We start from the raw sequence: 21,531 nt of genomic DNA, 5'->3' as shown, positions 1-21,531 counted from the left end.
ATAACAAAAAACTCACTACCTGTTAACATATTTTTATTAAAAATAACTATTTTCCAAAAAGTGTTAGTGAGAAAACTGGCCTTGTTTTACATTTTTGCAACTCTTTTTAGTATCACCACTGATCTCATCAAAAAAGTTTATAAGTACTGAGAAGCTGACAAATTTCAGTTGATGGATACAAGTTTTCCTAAACTCTATTTTTTTGCCTGAAATATGGAATTTTATCATTGCCAACTAACATTGTTTTTTTTTTTCCCCTTAGAGTGACAGTCATGCTTCACTAACTTTTGAGAAGACACCTGACACAGTGGCTTTCCTAAGAAAAACAGCACACTTCAGTATGGAGCAGAAGTGCTCTAGGGGCACTTCCCATTTCATCACACAGAATATTGAAAAGACATGTACCCAAGGGTTGAGATTTAAATAGAATTCTTATTACTTTATCAAGAACATACTTAAATGAAACTTTTTTTTTAACTGTGAATGCATAGTGGTGAAAAGTATGACTACTTGCATAGTTTGGTACTAGTGCCATGATCCATCATCCATTACCATAACATACCAGATCCTTTATGATACAGCCACATCTGATCCAGCCTTTCTCTCCCAAAACTCTATAATCCAGTCACTGCAATTCCTCAAACATGCTAAGTGTTACACATACATGTCTTTACGACTATACTTGTATATCCAAGAGCCCAGCTCCTTTCACCTAGCTACTGCTACTTACCCTTTAAGGCTTATCTCAGATGTCGTCTCCTGCAAGAAACCTTTAACCATCCCTAACCCCAAGCAGGGTCAGGTGCCTATCTTATATGTACCTCATAAATGTCTGTAGGAATAAACTTAACAAATTCCACTCCAATAAAAACCAATGTAAAGGAGATCACATTATTTGTTAAGATAGACTTTCATATGGATGGATATTAATTTGCATATGTTTGTAAATTTTAAAGTATAAAACTTATGTCTTTTATTTTACTTATTTATTGGTAATTTAGGTATATATACCAAATTAAGGCACAGGCTTCACCTTTATTTCTTCTATAACCCATCAGAACAAATCAATTTTTAATAGAAGGATAATATCTTACAGATGCATAATACTTTCTACTTCTCAAGGCATTTTCACAAACACCCTCTCAAATACATTGCTACACACACTCACTGAGTTAGGAAAGCTGGGTTTCAGCCCCATTTGACAGAAGAGGAAAATTAGTTACAAGAAAATTAGGTACTTGGTCAGTAAGCTACCCAATCTAGAATCCAAGCCTTCCAATTACCACTCCAATGCTCTTGTCAACAGACCATGTTCTGTATTCAGCAAATGTTCGACAGGAATTGTTTTGCCAATGAAATAAGCAGTTACCAGGTGCAGATGAAGGCATAATTTTCAAGGTACATGCTTTGGCCTCGCACATGGGCCTTCCCTCTGATCATTCCACACCTGAATCCATCATATCAAATTCTTTCCAACCTCTCTAATCTTAAGCAGCACTTATTTTTTCTATCTTTCCACAGATTTTCTTGCTTCCTCTTCCCCTTCTTTGAGTTCCTTTTTTCTCTTTCATTCCTTCCTTTCACTTCCCTTTAAATTAAAGTTTTCTATCCCAATTTTCTTGTTACTTTGCCTTCCTAATCTCTCAAATTCTCACCAACTTAAAAGCTGTTGTACCATAAACAGCTCTACGGCAATACCAAAACTGGAATTTATTCTGCAGCTTGTTTTAAAATTCAATCCCCTGGATTTGTTAAGTTTGTGATGGTTTCCTAAAATGCCTTTGTGTACAGTGGTAAGTGTCTTACCTGAAGGTCTGTGCTTTAACTGCTTATACAGATCAATGGCACGCTGTTCCCTATGAAAGAGAAAACATGCTTCCAAAAGTGAAGATAATTCAATGACTAATAATTAACAACTTGAAATGAACAATATTATTTGAATACAGTATAAACCTATTTTAAAGCAAGTACATATTGCTAACAAACATTTTACAGAGCATTTCACTGAGTAATAAGCAAGATCTAAAAATGCAAAGTTTAGGTGCACCTGGCTGGCTCAGTCAGTAAAGCATGCAACTCTTGATCTTGGGGTCATGAGTTCAAGCCCCACGCTGCGTGTAGAGATTACTTAAAAATAAAATCTTTTTAAAAAAATTTAAAAAATAAATAAATAAAAACGCAAAGTTTAATACACTTCATTATCTGCTCTGATCTACCATCACATTTACAACATTCCTGCATCAGAAACACTTAAATGGGCAAAAATGAAGGCCTGTGATTAGGGAAAAAAAAATCTGAAATTTCTATCCAGATTCACTTAGAAAGTTAACCTCATTTAGGGCATTTAATGGACAATAACTTGGGCCAGAACTATGGTAAGTAGAGCAATAGTTTGTAACTTAGAATACTTGAAAATTTGTAACACTCATATGAAAAGATGCTTTGATTAAAAAAGCAAAGGTCGTCCCTGAAGTTATTTCCAAAATTTCTGTGACTAAGAAAAACTTCCTTTTAAAATATGATGGCAATATATTTGGAGAAAGAAAAACTATAGAAAAGAACAGATACAGGCTTAATATGCCAAATATACACAGGAAGAACCACCTGAGACAAAAAAAATTTTTTTTTGTCACCAATACCAGCAACACAAGACTTCCTTACTTACAGAGATTCCATTAAGTCTGCCTGACGTCTTCCATAAGGGCTCTTCTGCAGCTCCATGATTTCAGTGTGCAGGGACATGATCTGATCCTCTAGGTAACCAATGACACCCACCTAATATATGATGAAACACAAAAGAAATGACAGGCTCACCACCACACAAAACAGAAAAGAACTCAGAGAATGACTTGCTGCAACAGTAGGGGAACTAAATGATTTAATATGAAATGCTGATTTTGTCCGAGCTTTTTTATCCTTCAGATTCTGACAATCTTTCATGCAAGAACAGACTTAATACCTATGCTTCTCTCTTTTCTCTTCTGACAACAGTAAACTACTAGCATTTGCTTTCTCCTCCTGAGAAGCAAAGAGACAGAGGTGTCACTAACGAGACAGAGAAAAAGTGGCCACCAAAACCAGTGCATCTCAGTTCTATGATTTTCACTGCCTCTTGTTTCCAACTGCCTTGAATAAGAATGCAGAAAGATAAAGATAATGGGTTTTCTACCCAAGGATATCAACTGCCTTACACATGTCCCTGGGGTAAGTACTGGCATCCAAGAGAGTAACAATTTAGTGGGACCATGGAAGGATATAAGAGCTGAGGAAGGAATATGCCTCCTAGAGAATGAGCTATAACTAGCATGACCATATATATAATTTATTGTCCAAACAAGCATAATTTTGAGAGTGAAAGGGAGTACTATTGATAATTATGGCAAGGCAGGTATAAACTAGGACCATTTCAGGTAACCAAGATGTATAACTATCCTATCTAAACCGCTCATAAAAATAACAGCAATAGCTACCATTTATTTACTCCCATTTAATCTGCATAACCCTACTAAAAAGGGTAAGTCCACATAATAGAATATGGAAACTGAAGGGTTTTTTTATTCATTTATTTGAGAGAGAGAGAGAGAGCACAGGCAGGCGGAGCGGCAGAGGGAGGGGGAGAAGCAGGCTCCCCACTGAGCAGGGAGCCCGATGCGGGGCTCGATCCCAGGACCCTGGGATCATGACCTGAGCCAAAGGCAGACACTTCACTGACTGAGCCACCCAGGCGCCCTTAGAAACTGAAGTTTAGTGAGGTTTCAGTTTTATCTCATTTGTCCAAAGCCCTTGTTTTTATCAGCTATGGTACACAAAGCATCTACTAGATTTTTTCTGATACTCAGGGATAACATGAAAAATATTCTACATACCAAAACCAAAGACAATTTCTAAAAGAGACCTCAGGAATTAATAAGCATATAGAATGAACTAGTGATCTTACCTCAGCATAGTGGATAGCCTTTTCTTCCATTTCCTTCCATGCTTTTAACATTTTTTCTGAGGCTAAAAAAAAAGTATTAATTGGTTATCTCAGAAATAGCCATAGCTTTAATTACTGACCTATCCACCTCCTTGCCATATCAACATCAGAAATGCTGTTATAGGTTGAACTGTCCCCCAAAAAGATATGTTGAAGTCTTAATTCAGTACCTCAGAATGTTACCTTATTTGGAAATAGGGTCACTACAGATGCAATTAGCTAAATTAAGAGGTCATCCTGGAGTAGGGTTGATTAATCCAGTATGACTAATATCCTTATAAGAAGAGAAGAGATCGGAGACCCAGGCATAAGAAGGGAGAGCTCTATTTTGATAACAGAGGCAGAGATTACAGTGCTGCAGCTGCAATCCAAGGAGCCAAGGACTGTTGGCAAACCATGAGAAGCTAGGAAGAAGCAAGGACGTATTCTTCCCCATAGCTTTCAGGGGGATCATGACCCTGCCAATACCCTGATTTTGGATTTTCAGCCTTTGGAACTGTGAGACAGTAAATTTCTGTGGTTTTAAGCCATCCAGTTTACAGTAACTTGTTATGGCACCCCTAAGAAACCAATATAAATGGTTTTCTCTTAAAAATGAAAAAAAGAAAATACATGATTTTTTAAAAAATCAAATACTATAAAAGGATATAAAAAGAAAAGACTCTCTCTTCCTCCTCTCCAGTCTAAAGATCTTACTGTTAATCATTTGTTACATAGACATATACCCTTTTCCCTCACAAGTGAGACCATCTCTATATGCTTTTCTTTCTTTGCTTGTTTCCCCAACTTAAAACATCACTGCTATTAAAGACCCAAGTGATCTTTTAATATCAGTATACAGGTCTATGTCATTCTTTTTTAACACTTGTATAAAATATACAGCTGACTAGTCAAAGATAATTTGGTGAAATAATTAGTGTTTTGTCACTCACCAGAATGCCTATTATACACAAATAGAAATAAAACATCATAGAACCAGCTCCAGTGGGTAAACTTATTCACCCAATTGGACACTGCTGATCATTTATTCAGCACCTATACTTGCTCAAGACAAGTATACAAACAGGACTTGTTTCCCAAAAATGAATTTGTTTTATGACAGAAAATAGAAATACTGGCAGTGACCCCTTCAGCATCTTACATTTCCTTAATGCATCTGAAGGGAGAGAGCTTGGAGTCAAACAGTAAGAAACTGGAGACTGTGTACTATATTAAAAAAAAATGGGACTCGACAGTAGGTGATTTGGGAGAAAAACTCCTGGAATTATTTGTGTTATTATTTACAGAAAGATAGTCTAAGATTTCCCTGGTTAAGGAGTCACCCCAATACAGACTTTGTATCTATTTTTTTTAAAAGATTTATTTATTTATTTGAGAGTGAGAGAGCGCAAGAGCATGCACGGGGGGGGGGGGGGCAGAGGGAGAGGGAGAGAAAGGTTTTTTTTTTTAAGGATTTTATTTATTTATTTGAGAGAGTGAGAATGAGAGAGAGAGAGAGAGAGCGAGAGAGCACATGAGATGAGGGAGGGTCAGAGGGAGAAGCAGACTCCCCACTGAGCAGGGAGCCCGATGCGGCACTCGATCCCAGGACTCCAGGATCATGACCTGAGCCGAAGGCAGTCACTTAACCAACTGAACCACGCAGGCGCCCGAAGGAGAGAAAGTCTTAAGCAGACTCCATGCTGAGCACGGAGCCCATTGTGGGGCTCAATCTCAGGACCCCGAGATCATAACCTGAGACAAAACCAAGACTTGGACACTTAACCAACTGCGCCACCCAGGCGCCCCAAAACTTTGTATCTATTTTAAAACTGAGGCTTGAGGGGCTTCTGGGTGGCTCAGTGAGGCATCTGCGCTCGGCTCGGGTCATGGTCCCAGGTGGGATCGAGCCCCACATCGGGCTCCCTGCTCCGCGGGAAGCCTGCTTCTCCCTCTCCCGCTCCCCCTGCTTGTGTTCCCTCTCGTTATGTCTCTGTCAAATAAATAAATAAAATCTTTAAAAAAAATGAGGCTTGAAAATCAAAAGTTCTTAAATTGCTTTTGAATTTTTCTGGAGCTAAACAATTTTAGTCCAATTATAGTCCAACTGTGGAGAAGTAAAGTTGCTAAACGAAAGGTTAAAGGAGCTACTATTCGGTACAAACACTGTTTATGACGACTTGAGGCAACCTGTCTCTTGTTCTAACGTGAATATAAATAAAACAATGGGCTATGAGGCAAGAAGGCAAAGTAGCAGACAGCTTCAAGAGATTCAACACTTCTTTCAAACATGTTACCCCAACACTCACATATCCCATAAGTCATCTGCTCACTGTATCTTTCCAAGTCAAGCTGAATGCTTTTGTGGAAAAACTCCAATTTAGCTTTCAGTTGCTGAGATGCTGAGATCAAAGTGTTCTTCATTTTTGTCAAGTTAGCATTGTATCTAAGAAGACTTAACCTAAACCACAGCCAAAAAAAAAAAAACAGTATTTCAGAAATATTGGACAAAAATTTAATAGCTTAAATTGCAATAAATTCAAAGCCTAAATTTCTATTATCAATCTGTGAGAAATAGTTAATCTCTAGAATCTAATCTCTAAAGACTCCCTGCCTGTGATATTCTAAGATAACACAATCTTCTTATACCAGGACCTTTCAGGAACTACTCTCAAACTATTGCTACTGGATGGTTTCAGATCATTAGTAAGAATTCTTAAGTCTGGTCAGAATATTACACTTCAGATTAGCCCAATATTTCAGTATTGCATGGAATACTGATTAGTGAAAACAGCAAGATTAATTCTTGAGCATTAATGCACACAACATTGCACCTATAAACAACAGAATCCACTTACATGGCTGCTCTTTGTCCCTGAAACAGCCTGCTGTAGTCTTCTTTTAGCCCAGACACATAGTGTACTGCTTCAGCCCATACTTTACGCAACTGTATAATTGGAAGCTGTATTTTGCTGTCCCGTACTTTATGTAAAAAGATGGAAAAAAGAGGAGGGAAGTTACTTTTTAAAATTTTAGAGTTTGTCTATCATTCTTTCTGATTTCCTGTCCATACAAATATCATTCCCATAGATTCTAGAAACTAATGCTAGAAAGAATAAATTGTTACTGTTAAATTCAGTTCAATATACATTTACTGACCACCTGCAATACACAAACCCTATTCCAGGTATGAGGGGAAATAAAAATGAATAATCACTATATAATCACAAAGCTTGTAATTATTCCTATATCTGTCTTTTTTTTTTCTTGCATCTAACGGGGAATACTCCCTTTTATCTCCATTAATCCGAATTCTTTATTCCTTTCAAGTTCTAAATGAGGTCCCATGTCCTCCACAATCTTTCCATCGTCTTTCCTTCCTCTGAATAATAAATTTCATCTCCTGGACTACCAACCCAACTTGAGAAAAACATATAGGGTAAGTAGCAATTTAGTAAAATATGCTTTCTTCAATGCCAGATATATAAAATTATTTATTGATGGTTATCTCTTGCCCTTAGTAAAGGGAATGCTACTTTCACCCATGGGAGGGGCACCTGGGTGATGCAGTCGGTTGGGTGTCTGCCTCCGGTTCAAGTCATGATCTGGGAGTTCCAGGATTGAGCCCCACACTGGGATCCCCGCTCAGCAGGGAGTCTGCTTCTCCCTCTGCCCCTCCCCCTGCTCATGCTCTCTCCCTCTCACTCTCAAATAAATTAAGTAAAAAAATAAAACTATGGCAGATATATGTTAAGTTCATTGAAATTCCATTTTAACATTTTAACATTATGAAATTCTCCAAAATTGAAAAAGATTCATCCTATACTTTAAGGTGGCAATTATAGTCTCCATTATTATTTTCCAATGAAAACATTCAGAGAAATGATACTACACTGGGTTAATACTGAAAAACCACATTATCTGAAGCAGACTTTAAAAAAAATAAAACCAGGGGCGCCTGGGTGGCTCATTCGTTAAGCGTCTGCCTTCGGCTCACGTCATGATCCCAGGGTCCTGGGATCGAGCCCCGCATCGGACTCCCTGCTCCGCGGGAAGCCTGCTTCTCCCTCTCCCACTCCCCCTGCTTGTGTTCCCTCTCTCGCTGTGTCTCTGTCAAATAAATAAATAAATAATCTTAAAAATAAATAAATAAATAAAACCATATATCTGGAAAAATCTTTATCTCCCCTAATAATTGTCTCAAATAACCTTTCTTCTATTCTTATATACCCATTCTTACTCCAGAGACTTCCTACAACAGACAAAAAAAACCCCAAACCAAACAAAAACAAAATAACTTTAAAGAAAAAGTCTAGGGGAGGGGAGTCTTTTCACAAACACACACACACACACACACACACACACACACACACACACACACACAAATCATATATTTTAAAAAATAAAAGGGCCTAAGAAATGATACTCCAGTAGCAAAAAGCACTCCTAGTGTCCAGATTTTGCTTTCTAACACTACTCTCCAAATAAAGCAACCAGGGCCCCTTGGAGAAATGGCTGATCCTAGGACTGGGGCAAGAAATATACAAGATAGACCTGGAACATGTTTTGGTGCCAGAAAGGAAGTGCTAAAAAAAAAAAATCGAAAAACCCTAATTGATGGCACAAGTAAAAGAGGCAGAGAAAGCCAAATGAAAGAGCTCCTAGTGACCAAAGATGCAACAATTTGAAGAACAAAATAAATTAGTCAGGTTATAATCAAAGTATAAGATAAATATCCATGTATCCATATTGACAGAATAAATGATTGAATAAATTAATAAATGGGAGAGAAGAGACAAATGTCACATGGAAAAGAATTTCAAATAAATTATGTACTATATCCTTAAAAGAGGGGGAGCTTAACAGCTTAATTCCTCATTCCTTGGGTTCTACATAGTGACTTCCTTCCAAAGAGTACAGTATAGGGAGGGGGGAGACTAAACTTTAAGGTGGAGAAACCCGAGAGACACTACTTCAGCCAGGTGATCCAAGGTCATCACCAAGAGTCATAAATTACATTGAAAGTATGTACTCTTCATATAATGTGATGAAAATGACACTATACTTCTGTGATCTTTCTCTCAAAACCCTAATCCTACTCTAATCATGAGGGAAAAAAAAAAAAAAACAGAGAAACTGCAACAGAGGAACATCCTAAAAAATACTTGACCAGTATTCCTCAAAGCTGTCAACACGGTGATCAAAAACAAGGAAAAGTCTGAGAAACTGTCACAGCCAAGAGGAGCCTAAAGAGACAATTACATGTAATGTGATATCCTGGAGGAGATCCTGGAACAGAAAAAGGACACCAGATAAAAGCTAAGGAAAAATGAATAAAGTATGGGCTTTAGCTAATAATTACATATTGGTTCTTTACTTGTAACAAATGTACTATACAATATAAGATGTTAACAACTGGGGAAACGATATGTGTTGGGAAGGGGAATAACATGAGAACTTTGTACTATCTACTCAATTTTTCTGTAAATTTAAAACTGTTGTTAAAAAAACTAACAAGAAGGTAACACAGAGGAAAGATTACATATTTTTAGCCCTATGCCCAGTTTTGTTCTTGATTTTACAATATTATGCTTGATTTTAGTTTTGGATATACAGAAATTGATCACTTCTTCCAAAGGAAAGAATAATTTTCACAGGATAAATGAAAACATTTGAACATTAAGCAGTATTCATGTGATAAAATGAAATATATGAACATGCTTAAATAATGAAGGAACAACTAGAAAGTAGGCTTAATTAATAGTGGAGATTCATTCTTCTGTGAAAGCCCTATCCTGCGGAAATTAAGTCTTCTTCCAAATGAGGACCTAGAGGTGACGTGAAATCTACCATTTCACCTTCCAAACTACATAAATTCATTTTTCACCACACTTAAAAACCCAAAGTATGAGATACAGAACAGAAACACCAAAAGACCATTTCTACTAACCAAACTGAGTCAAAATTATATTATTTCAGGTTTAAACCTCAGTCAGTAAATGAGCTATACTTACCAATATAATTTACACAGTCAGATAAACTTCTGGAAGCAAATGGTCCTTCATATACAGTCTTACTTTTATCAAACAAATACACCATATAGCTATCACAGCCTCTCTGAAAAAGAAACAATTAAAAAAAAATCCTTGAAAATACTAGGTTCTCTAAGTACTTAAACACCACATTTCCTAATGTGAAATGCAAATGAATAATGTCAATGTTTATCAGCATACACCTTACAGATTTAAGGTCTAGATTACTATTTAGGAAAAATAAATAAATAACTGTAATATGGGCTAAAGTGAAAAACAATCACCAGACCCAAAAGGACAAAAGCAAAAAGTCGTAACAACATATATCCATATAATGGGAATATTCAGTAATCAAAAGGAATGAAGTTCTGATACATGCTAGGACATGAATGAACCTCCAAAACATAATGCTAAGTGAAAGAAGTCAGACACAAGAAACTACAGACTGTATGATTCCACTTATATGAAGTGTTTAGAAAAGGCAAATTATAGAGATAGAATGTAAATTAGTAGTTGCCTGAAGTGAACAGAATGGAGATTAAGAGTTAGTGGACATGAAGGATCTTATTGATATGGAAATTTCTTAAAACTGATTTATAGCAATGGCTGCACAATTAGGCAAATTCACGAAAAAAAATCACTGAATTGTACACATGAAATGGGTAAATTACATGATATATAAAATGTGCCTCAATAAAGTAAAACAACGACAACAACAACAAGAGAGTCATGAGCACAATATTTTACCATCCATCTATCCTCTGGCAGGATCTATGACTCTGCTGGTCTAATTTCAAGGTTCTAGGCTTTAAGTACAAAAGGGGAAAAAAAGAAAGAGAAAACTGGCACCAAAGAGAAAGTCATACAAAGTTTAAAGCATATCTTGTTCACCTTGCAAAGCAGTGATAAGAGTAATGAGTAGGATAAAATTAAAGTAAGAATTATAAGGTGCACACCTCCCCCCAAGGGGATTCCAACTATGCATCAAAAAAAATGCAGGCCATGCAATCCCTCTATGCTAACAGATTCAGATTTCTTATACTCTAGGTATATTAGAATTCTCTTACGACTCCATCTAGAACACATTGAGAGGCTGGTTTCCGAGGATCCAGAGAAATTCCTGTCTCTGAAAGAAGCTCTTGAGAACCAGTATTTATTCCAGTTTCACGCTCAATACGAGACTGTAGTGAATGAAGACTTTCATCAGGTGGTAACAAAAAAGAAATTATCTTTGCAGAAGTCATATTTAGGATGTGTACTATCTGTATAAATTAGAAAAAAATGATTATTGATCATTTACTACATAAAAGATTCACTGCTAGATACTAAAGGGAATATGAGCAAAAGGCATTATCTTATACTAAACAAGATTCGATCATTTTCCAAAATGAGATCTCCTTCCAAAATTATGAAATGACATTCTGAAAACTGAACAGTAGACTTTACTTTCCTATAGCAGATGTTAGATCCAAAGAATAAAGTTTCAAAATTATAGGGATGTACAAAATCTAGAGATAAAAACCCCAATTTTAAAAGGCAACACTTAGGGGTGCTTGGGTGGCTCAGTCAGTTAATCATCCAACTCTTGATTTCAGCTCAGGTCATGATCTCAGGGTTGTGAGATCAAGCCCCACTTCAGGCTCCACGCTGGGCATGGAGCCTCCTTGGGATTCTCTAAAAAAATTTAATTAATTAATTTTTAAAAATTTAAACAATAAAAAAAAGGCAACACTTATTTATTCTCAGAAACTTATCGTAGACCTGGAAGGAAATATTACCATTTATGAAGTCCCTGGATGCCAACCACAGAGTTAAGTGCTTTCACATAACATCCTGTTAATTAGATCTTCTAAGCTCCATTTTGGCAGAGAGAAACCAGAGCCCTGAGAAGTCTTTTGAAAACAACATGATTTTAAATCCTCTTCTTTCTATTGTCCTTAGATATAAAGCCATACAAATACCTATATTTCTCCAGTGCATTATATTGACTAGTGTATGCAAATGATTAAAATTATTTTTCTTTAAATTCAAATAACATACAGTGTATTGTTAGATTAAAATTATTTCTGCTAGAAATGCTTATTACCGAGGTAAAGCATTAACTTTCCTTTTAGAATAACCATAACCTTTATATTTGAAAAACGTGAGAGGAAGAGAAGGGAACTGTCAAAGTTGACATGGATTTACAAAACCAGTATCCCAAATGAGACCTCCCACTCCTTCCCATCCTAGGCAGATGTTATGACAGCTGCCACTAATAACAATAGCAGAAATTCAGGATGGATATCCTAAGGTGGATATATACTTTTACACAGGGTTTATGTCAAACTAGGTAAGTAATCATGAAATCCCACAACCAAAGCTGAACCATAAGAGAGCAAAAGAAAGAGAGAGGAAATATAACTTACATTTATCCTTTTGTTCCTCAAGTATTTAATGAGTGACTACTATGGTAAATACTATTAAGTGTGTTGTGGTGGTAGTGGGTATGCAAATTGAGTAACTTATGATCCTTGCCCTCCAGGGGATAATGGCCAAATAGAAGATATTAAGAAACATTAAGAGAACTAAAATACAAGGCAAAATGCTATATGTACTATAATGTAAAGTATTGTGCAGATTCCAATGGAGTTTACTTGGTGGGAGGAAAGGGACACTTTATAAGAGAGGAGGCACTATGAGCTAAACTTTGGAAAGGAAGTAAGATTAGAACAAGGAAAGATTGAAAGAAGAAAGGTTCTTCTAGGTAGAAAACAAGGTAGGCAGAGGCAGAGAGGTAAAAGGGATGAGTATAATCAAAGAATATAAATAATCCAGGGGCACCTGGGTGTCTCAGTCAGTTGAGCACCCGTCTCTTGAATTTGGCTCAGGTCATGATCTCAGGGTCATGAGATGAGCCCTGCATCGGGCTCCATGCTCCCTGTGTTGGGCTCAGGGAGTCTGCTGGAGATTCTCTCTCTCTGCCCCTCCCCCACTCGCTCGCTCTCTCATGTAAGTAAATCTTTTTTTTTTTAAGATTTTATTTATTTATTTGACAGAGAGAGAGACAGCGTGGGATCATGACCTGAGCTAAAGGCAGACACTTAACAACTGAGCCACCCAGACATCCCTCTCATATAAATCAATCTTAAAAAAATATATATATATAATCCAGTTCAAATGTACCTAAAATGATGTCCCCTTAGGGTATAATAGGAGATAAGGCTGCAAGTATAGGATGAAAGGAGACCAAGACAGATACTGAATACTAAATGTAAAGATTTGGACTTTATTCAATAAGCAAAGAGGAACTATGGAAGAACACTTTCTAAATTGAGAACCTGACAAGCTCAGAATTGTTAAAACATTCAAAAGATAAATCTTTTATCAAAAGACAAATCCAAGTAATTGGATATGCAACTGGAAGAGAAGGAATAGTCAAACAAGCCATCCCACTTAGGTAGCTGGAAAGATGACAGTGCAAGAGGCATAGGAAAAGCTGTAGGAGAGATTTAATGGAGCAAATGTGTTCAGTTTTTAATAAAGTAAGTTTTCGGTGCCAGTGAGACTATCAACTATAGTTATATAGCAGTTATAAACATCCTGCAGAAAAGTGACAACCAAGGAAATAAATTTGCAAGTTGTCCGTATTCAGTTTATAGGTAAAGTTCTACAACTAAAGAGATTACAAAGGAAAGGAAGAAAAAGTAATATGGAAAAAGAGAAAACCAAGGAGAGACACTTAGGGTATAGTTACATTTAGGAGCATGAAAAAGGTGGCAAAGAAGGAATAAATACTTTTGTTTCACCATTATCTTCAGTGGCAAGTTCAGTATACTTTTTTCAGCTTTCCTATATATTTAAAAGTTTTTCAAAATACACTGTTGGAAAATCATGCAATCAGACTTTAATCTTTTTAAAAAGAAAGAAGTATTCTAGTAGCTGTTTTGTTGATTTATTTTTTAAATGAAAATCAGACATCATTCCTTCTTGGAACAATATAATAAGCACCTTAGAAAATGTCCTACAATACTAACTGTTTTGCAGTTCATGTCCCTGTGTTATTGATATTTCCCTGTCTGTAAGTCCTTCCCCCTACCCATTCCCCTGATTAATTCTTATCTTTCAAAAATCAGTCCTATTATCATGTCTCAGAAGCATCCCCGAGTTACTATGAATAGTACCCTACACATACCTTATCCTGCACAACCTCACAATAATATTGAGCCTTTAAAGAAGATTATTACTGTACCTGAGCTAAAGATAGATAGATAGATAGATAGACAGACAGATAATCTGCCCCAGATTCACAGACAGATAAAGAGTGGTTCTGCAAACTGAAGTCTACAGACCACAAAACATATAAGGAGGACTCTTTCCCTATGCTCTATAACAAGCACATGTCCACAGACCCCACAGGGTGGAAATGATGCTACGATCACCGTGACAAGCCTGAAAAAAATGTGGGATAAAAGACAAAAATTTTCAGGGACAACAAAAAACTAAAAGGTGTCACCAAGTCCTGCTGGGTTAACACACTAAGGAATGATTTATTCCTTGGCACAACAGAAGAAAACCAAATCAAGAAGCCAGATAACTTTTCAGCATTAGCCAAGAATGACATCAACGTGGCCCCAAGTTCCTATTTAATAAGCTATGCCAAGATTACAGTAAAACCTTACATGATTATAACTTCTCATTTCAATTTTTTTTTCCTGGAAAATAAAATTTGGCCCCACCCCCAACTAGCCTCCTCCTAAACCTCCTCCTGCCTTCAGGACGGCCTTGGATGCTCACCACCAAGCCCTCACCACAGATTCTTCCAATTTTAGAAACCCTATCTACTACTACCCAATCAATAACTATGGAAAGACTGCAGATGAGAGTTGTTTCTGGGTATACAGCATAATAGAGCCTCTCATTCATACCAATGAATATTTACTGAGAATGTGATACATGGCCTCCTTTGTACAGAACACGGGGGTAGGGATAGCATGGTGATAGGGTGAGTGATTGTTAATAAAAGTAGTGAGAACAACCCCAGCATTAAAGAAGAAGACAACCTATATGGAAAGGCATGAGTGGAAGATGAGAAACAATTAGAAAATATAATAAATATGATTTAAATGACAAATTATGTGACAGAGACCATTCAGAGAAAATGAGAGTTGAATATATGCCAGTGTAGCTGAGGAGATACACAGAGACCAAGATCATTCTGGGCAGAATGACAGCATCTGTCAAAGCACAAAAATGGATAATGTGCTCGATGGCATAAGGAGCAGTGACAAGCTGGACCTAGCAAAGTAAAAGGTAAGAGAAGCAGTCTGGGGCAAGCACTTGGTTGGGGTGGACCTGCATGAGGAAAGCTCCAAAAGGCAGGCAGATCAGTTTAGACTTGACTTGGTAGGCAAGAAGAACTATGTTGGTTTCCTGGACAGGAGAATAAAAAGCATTTTCAGAAGATGAAATGGGTAGTTCATGCTGCATGGACTATAGGATGGGGAGGAAGTATAGAGTCATGAAAGTCAGGCAAGAAATTTCCTCACCAAACCAAACCCAGTATGATTACACCCAAATGAATGAGGTCTAATGGCATCAATACAAGGAAGAGGAAAATCCAAAAGATGTTTCACAAAAGCAATCAACAAAGACCACTTAGAAGTAAAACTGAGAAGGCTTACTAAAGAAGTAAAAACACATCAGCTCCAAGAATATAATTTTCTTTTCAAATAAGCATCAGAAAAGATTAAAATGTTTATGCTTATTTTCCAAATAAATTTGTTAACTTCAACGCAAGTCTTATGAAGTAGACTACTTTCAAACTAACCTTCAAATTCAGAATGTGATCCATTAATACAAAACATCTTGGCTGCTTCAAAGTAAGATCAACAGGTCCTCCTCTTTGCTGAGGATCCCAATTCAGCATCAACTGAAGCCAGTTTTCCATGGGTTCTACTATTAAACTAGAAAGCATACAAAAATAGGGTGAAAATCATTATGTTCCAGTTTTCCTTTAGTATTGTGAAAAAAGGTAATTTTGTAAGTTGTCCATGTCCTTTCTCATTTACTCAGCTGTATCCTTTTGTATCTTGCTTTCAAGTAATTCTTAAAATGACAGGGGACAAACGTTTTTCCACAGAAAGCAACCCAAAACCTACATATGTAAGTACTGGCAACTTCAACAGATGAGTCCAGTTCCATTTTCCAAGGAACCCATTTACCTCAGTAAACCAAGAATCTTCTTATAGCAGGAGTTCTTATTTCTACTAGACCTGTGCTGTCCAATATGGTAGCCTCTAGCCACAAGTGGCTATTTGCATTTACACTTACATTAATGAAAATTAAATAAAATTTAAAACTGAGTTCTTTTGTCACATTACAACCTTTCAGGTGCTCAAAAGACTCATGGGGCCATCACAGATATAAAACTTTTTCATCATCACAGAAAGTTTCACTGCACAATACTACTTGAAACAGACAACAACTCTACGGTTCTTTTATAACCCTAAAGAAACTGAGGTGAACTTCCTCAACTAAAATATACTTACCTACAAAGGCTATTTGGTTGAGGTAAATGGCTACTAAAACGAACTTCTCCTGTCATCTCTTCACATGCAAATATACACTTTGGATCCTTCTTCTTAATCTTCTCATGCCTATAAAACAAGTTGCCTTGTTGACAACTGATTCTCACAAACACTAAGATTTTCTGTCATTTAACTTTATTCAACTATGTGCTTAAAAGGCAACTATACCATATGAAGGGGGATGGAAGGAAAAAAAAAACAGGTAACTGAAAATTTCCATTCCCATCAAGCACACCAAAGGTCTCTTCCTTTTCTTACCAGGTAAATGGCTGCAGATGATGCAAAAAAGGCCTATATCCAGCAATACATTCAAATACCATCGTCCCAAAACTCCAATAATCAACAGTAGCTGTGTAAGGTTTATTCTCAAAGAGTTCTGGGGCCTTCAAAAGAAAACACAAAATGCTTTAAACGTCAACACTACAAAAGAAAAGCTACTTTATTTTTGAACTACTATATGCATGACCTACAGAAAAAAGAACATGAATCCCATACACTTAAATTCAAAGAAACAATCCATGCCTCACCAGATACTGCAGTGTTCCCACAAAAGATGTACACAGACTTCCTTGATCGACATCTTTGGCATATCCCAGATCAATTATTTTATGCATAATCTGCAATACAGAAAGTATTAAATGATTGAGAAATTTGAAAAGGAAAGGCAACAATGTCCTTATAAGGCTCTGGAGAGCGTGGTGGGGAAGAGTTTGGGCTCTAGACTATCACAAATGTATTTCAAGCCTGAACTCCACCGCTTATGTGACCCTGATCAAGTTACTTAACTTCTCTCAGTTTCCTAAATAATGGTATTACTAACAATCCTTACTTCACAGAATTATTATTTGGATCAATGAAATAATGAAAGAAAATAATCCAACACAGTACCTGATACGTGATAAAAAATGTTTAAGAATTAAGTATAGATTAATTTTTATTTTGGTATATTCAGAATAAGCTTGATTCATTAGACCAGAAGGGAAAGGTAAGGATGATTACAAACTTGAAAAAGCATCATACCAGTGAGTGAGTCTAACTTCAAGAATATCCTGAAGTCTTTGGATACAAAAAAAGCAGCAACAGTTGGTGCCAAGCATACATGAAAGGCTCCTGAGAAAAGAGGCACCATCAAGGTTTCATCACCTCCAACTGACCACCATCATCACTAACTAAAGACCACACAATTCAATTCAAGGTTCAGACTCTTGGCTTTACATCTTTATTGGACTGGAAAGTGAGTGCTAGTCACAAGAAAACTGTTCAAATTATTCTGATAAATACAAGTATTCCAGGAGTCAGTGCATAATTTCTCATTCTCCTCAAGATGATTCATTTAAGAATCTGAGAAATCAAGGTTTTGAATTTTACTTAAATATAGAACTTAGGACTTTTGGGGAGGAGAATGAGTTTGTTCTTTCTTAAATAAGAAACACAGTTAAGTAAACATACTTAACTAAATCCAGGATGTGTGCGTGTGTTGGATGTGCTTTGTAAGAGATTAACAAATTATTTTTACTAACTGCCTATTATCTCTACTAGATACTTTATTAGAAAACAGAAGTGAGCAAGATAGGCACAGTTCCTTCTCTAATGGAGCTACTGTGTTAGCACAGGAGACAACTAAACACAAAACCACAGTTCAGTGTAATGAGGGCAGGGACAGAAAAAGTATAAAATGCTATGGAAAGACAACAGACTTCAAAGACTACACCAGGGAGACTGTATTCAATTGGCATGTAACATTTCTTCAGGTTTCACCTACCTTTCCACCAACATCCTGAAGAACTATGTTTTCAGGTTTTAGATCACGATGTATAATTTTGTTTTCATGCAAATATCGGATGCCAGACCCTAAATAAAGTTTAAAATGTATTTTGAGGTAACAGAAATACTGAATTAAAAATAAATTCATCTTACATTTTGTACAGATCTACTCTGACATTCAAACTTTTTTTTCTAAGTTTTGTTTAAGTAATCTCTACACCCAACGTGGGGTTTGAACTCACAACCCCAAAATCAAGCATCACATACCCCTCTGACTAAGCCAGCTAGGCACCCCTCCGATGCTCTTATATGGACCATCAAAACTATATGATTAATGATATTATACCAGTTAAGATTCTCTCCACAGAAAATCCAGTTAACGGAAGGGAGCAAGATGGTGGAGGAGTAGGAGATCTGGATTTCCTCTGGTCTCAGGAATTCAGCTAGATAGGGATCAAACCATTCTGAACACCTACGAACTCAACAGGAGATCGAAGAAAAGAATAGCAACAACTCTCTGAACAGAAAAGCGACCACTTTCTGGAAGGTAGGACGTGTGGAGAAGGGAATCCGAGGCGATATTCGGGAGGAGAGACGGCGGGGGAGGGGGCCTCCGTTGGCCGCTTCTGGCAAGTGATAGAGCCGCAGGGCACAAAATTGGAACTTTTAGAAGTCGGCTCCGCTGAGGGACGTCGCTCCAGTGGCTAAACTGGGGGTGGAACCCTCGCAGGACAGTGTGGTCTCAGGACACTCGGGGTCACAGAAAGACTGGGGGTGCCGGAGTGCGGCAGAGCTCCTGGGTATCAGAGCGGGGAAGCTGGTTGCAGAGAAGGAGCCGAGGCCCGGGCTCTCAGCTCAGGGTTGCCATAAACTGTGATCAGTGACAGTCGGGCCACTGCTCCTCCAGCAGGGACCCAACAAGCAGCAGATCTGGGGAGACTCCCCTTCCTGCCCTGGGAGGAGCGGCGCGGGAGCACACTGCAGGGAGCTGCTGGGTTTGGAGACTCCACACCGGGTCGGGTGCCAGAGATAGAAACGCTCGTCACAGGCCGGGTGAGCACGGAGTGCGGCCAGAGACCGGGGAGATGGCAGTGACTGCTTTTCTCTGGGGGCGCACTGAGGAGCGGGACCCCGAGTTCTCGGCTCCTCTGGGGTGGAGATTGGGAGGCCACCATTTTCACTGTCGTCCTCCAAGGCTGTAGGAAAGCTTGCAGGGAACAAAAGCTCCCGAGAGCAAACGCGAGCAGATTGCTTAGCCCAGCCCAGCAAGGGCGGGGCAATTCCGCCTCTGGCAAAAACAATTGGAAACCACAGCAACAGGCCCCTCCCCCAGAAGATCAGCCCAACAGCCAGCCAAGACCAAGTTTACCGATCAATGAGAACGGGAGAACTCCAGCGCTAGGGGAATACTGCACATAGAATTCATGGTTTTTTTTTACCATGAGTCATTAGTCTTTCAAAGTTAATTGTTTTTACTAATTTTTCTTTTCCTTTTTCAACCAACATCTTATCAATCTCTTTTTTAAAAAAAAATTTTTTTTATTTTTCATTTTTAGAGTCATATTCTATCCCTTCATAGTAGTTACCCTTCTTTTTGGCATATATATATATATATATATATATATATATATATACATATACATACATAAGTTGTTCTCTCTTTAAAATTTTGAGATACAGTTTCTTCTAACATATCAAAATATACCCTAAATCTGTACTGTATGGCTTTCTTTGTTCTAGTCTCCTGCCTGATCACATTCTCTCCCCTTTTCCTTTCTTTTTTTTTTCAATCCTCTTCTTTTTTCAAACACCTTCTTATCAATTCCTTTTTAAAAATTTTTTATAATTTTCATCTTTACAGTTATATTCCATCCCTTCATCATATCAACCCTTATTTTGTACATATTTAAGTCTTTCTTTCTTTAAAATTTTAGGAGGCAGGCACTTTCTTCTAACAGACCAAAATACACCCAAAATCTAGTGTGTGGCACTGATCTATGCACCAGCCTGATCATATTCTGTTTTTTTTTGTTTTGTTCTGTTTTTGTTTGTTTTTATCTTTATCTTTTTCTTTTTTTTAATCTTTCTTTTTTCTTTCTTTCCCTTTCTTTTCCCCTGGTTTCAGGTCTTTTCTGATTTGTATACAGTATATTTTCTGGGGACGTTGTTAACCTGTTAGCATTTTGTTCTCTCATTCATCTATTCTCCTCTGGACAAAATGACAAGACGAAAAAAAACACCTCAACAAAAAGAACAAGAGGTAGTACCGTCTGCCAGGGACCTACTCAATACGGACATTAGTACGTCGGACCTAGAGTTCAGAATCATGATTTTAAAGATACTAGCTGGGCTTGAAAAAAGCGTGGAAGTTATTACAGAAACCCTTTCTGGAGAAATAAAAGAACTAAAATCTAACCAAGTAGAAATTAAAAAGGCTATTAATGAGGTGCAATAAAAAATGGGGACACTAACTGCTAGGATAAATGAGGCAGAAGAGAGAATCAGCGATATAGAAGACCAAATGATGGAAAATAAAGAAGCTGAGAAAAAGAGAGATAAACAACTACTGGATCACGAGGGCAGAATTCGAGAGATAAGTGATACCATAAGATGAAACAACATTAGAATAATTGGGATCCCAGAAGAAGAAGAAAGACAGAGAGGGACAGAAGGTATATTGGAGCAAATTATAGCAGAGAACTTCCCTAATGTGGGGAAGGAAACAGGCATCAAAATCCAGGAGGCACAGAGAACCCCTCTCAAAATCAATAAAAATAGGTCAACACCCCGACATCTAATAGTAAAACTTACGAGTCTCAGAGACAAAGAGAAAATCTTGAAAGCAGCTCGAGAGAAGAGATATGTAACCTATAATGGTAGAAACATTAGATTGGCAACAGACCTATCCACAGAGACCTGGCAGGCCAGAAAGGACTGGCATGATATCTTCAGAGCACTAAACGAGAAAAATATGCAGCCAAGAATACTATATCCAGCAAGGCTGTCATTGAAAATAGAAGGAGAGATAAAAAGCTTCTAGGACAAACAAAAACTAAAGGAATTTGCAAACATGAAACCAGCCCTCCAAGAAATATTGAAAGGGGTCCTCTAAGCAAAGAGAAAGCCTAAAAGCAGCATAGACCAGAAAGGAACACAGACAATATACAGTAACAGTCACCTTACAGGCAATACAATGGCACTAAATTCCTAT

General features: G+C 37.4%; 1 protein-coding gene across 3 annotated transcripts in view; it reads right to left on the bottom strand.

Moving 5' to 3' along the window:
- CHUK (component of inhibitor of nuclear factor kappa B kinase complex) overlaps window positions 1–21,531 on the bottom strand; it is a 44,321-nt gene that overhangs the window by 7,959 nt on the left and 14,831 nt on the right. For 2 of the 3 annotated variants that reach the window (XM_028098542.1, XM_028098543.1), the window contains exons 5-16: window positions 18,319–18,407; window positions 17,084–17,173; window positions 16,815–16,939; window positions 16,518–16,625; window positions 15,797–15,932; window positions 11,055–11,249; window positions 9,970–10,072; window positions 6,814–6,937; window positions 6,265–6,416; window positions 3,938–3,999; window positions 2,666–2,775; window positions 1,807–1,856 (exon numbers count right to left, since the gene is read on the bottom strand). In XM_028098542.1, coding sequence (XP_027954343.1) covers window positions 1,807–1,856; window positions 2,666–2,775; window positions 3,938–3,999; window positions 6,265–6,416; window positions 6,814–6,937; window positions 9,970–10,072; window positions 11,055–11,249; window positions 15,797–15,932; window positions 16,518–16,625; window positions 16,815–16,939; window positions 17,084–17,173; window positions 18,319–18,407 — 1,344 coding nt within the window. The remainder of the gene's footprint in view (window positions 1–1,806; window positions 1,857–2,665; window positions 2,776–3,937; window positions 4,000–6,264; window positions 6,417–6,813; window positions 6,938–9,969; window positions 10,073–11,054; window positions 11,250–15,796; window positions 15,933–16,517; window positions 16,626–16,814; window positions 16,940–17,083; window positions 17,174–18,318; window positions 18,408–21,531) is intronic. The other variant, XM_028098544.1, reaches the window with a different exon arrangement.

Source organism: Eumetopias jubatus, unplaced genomic scaffold, assembly GCF_037043125.1.
Source record: "Eumetopias jubatus isolate StellerSeaLion01/CBP00866 unplaced genomic scaffold, mEumJub1_p1.0 scaffold_17, whole genome shotgun sequence".
In the NCBI taxonomy this organism is placed as follows: Eukaryota; Metazoa; Chordata; class Mammalia; order Carnivora; family Otariidae; genus Eumetopias; species Eumetopias jubatus.
This window is presented reverse-complemented; position numbering and strand designations above follow the sequence as displayed.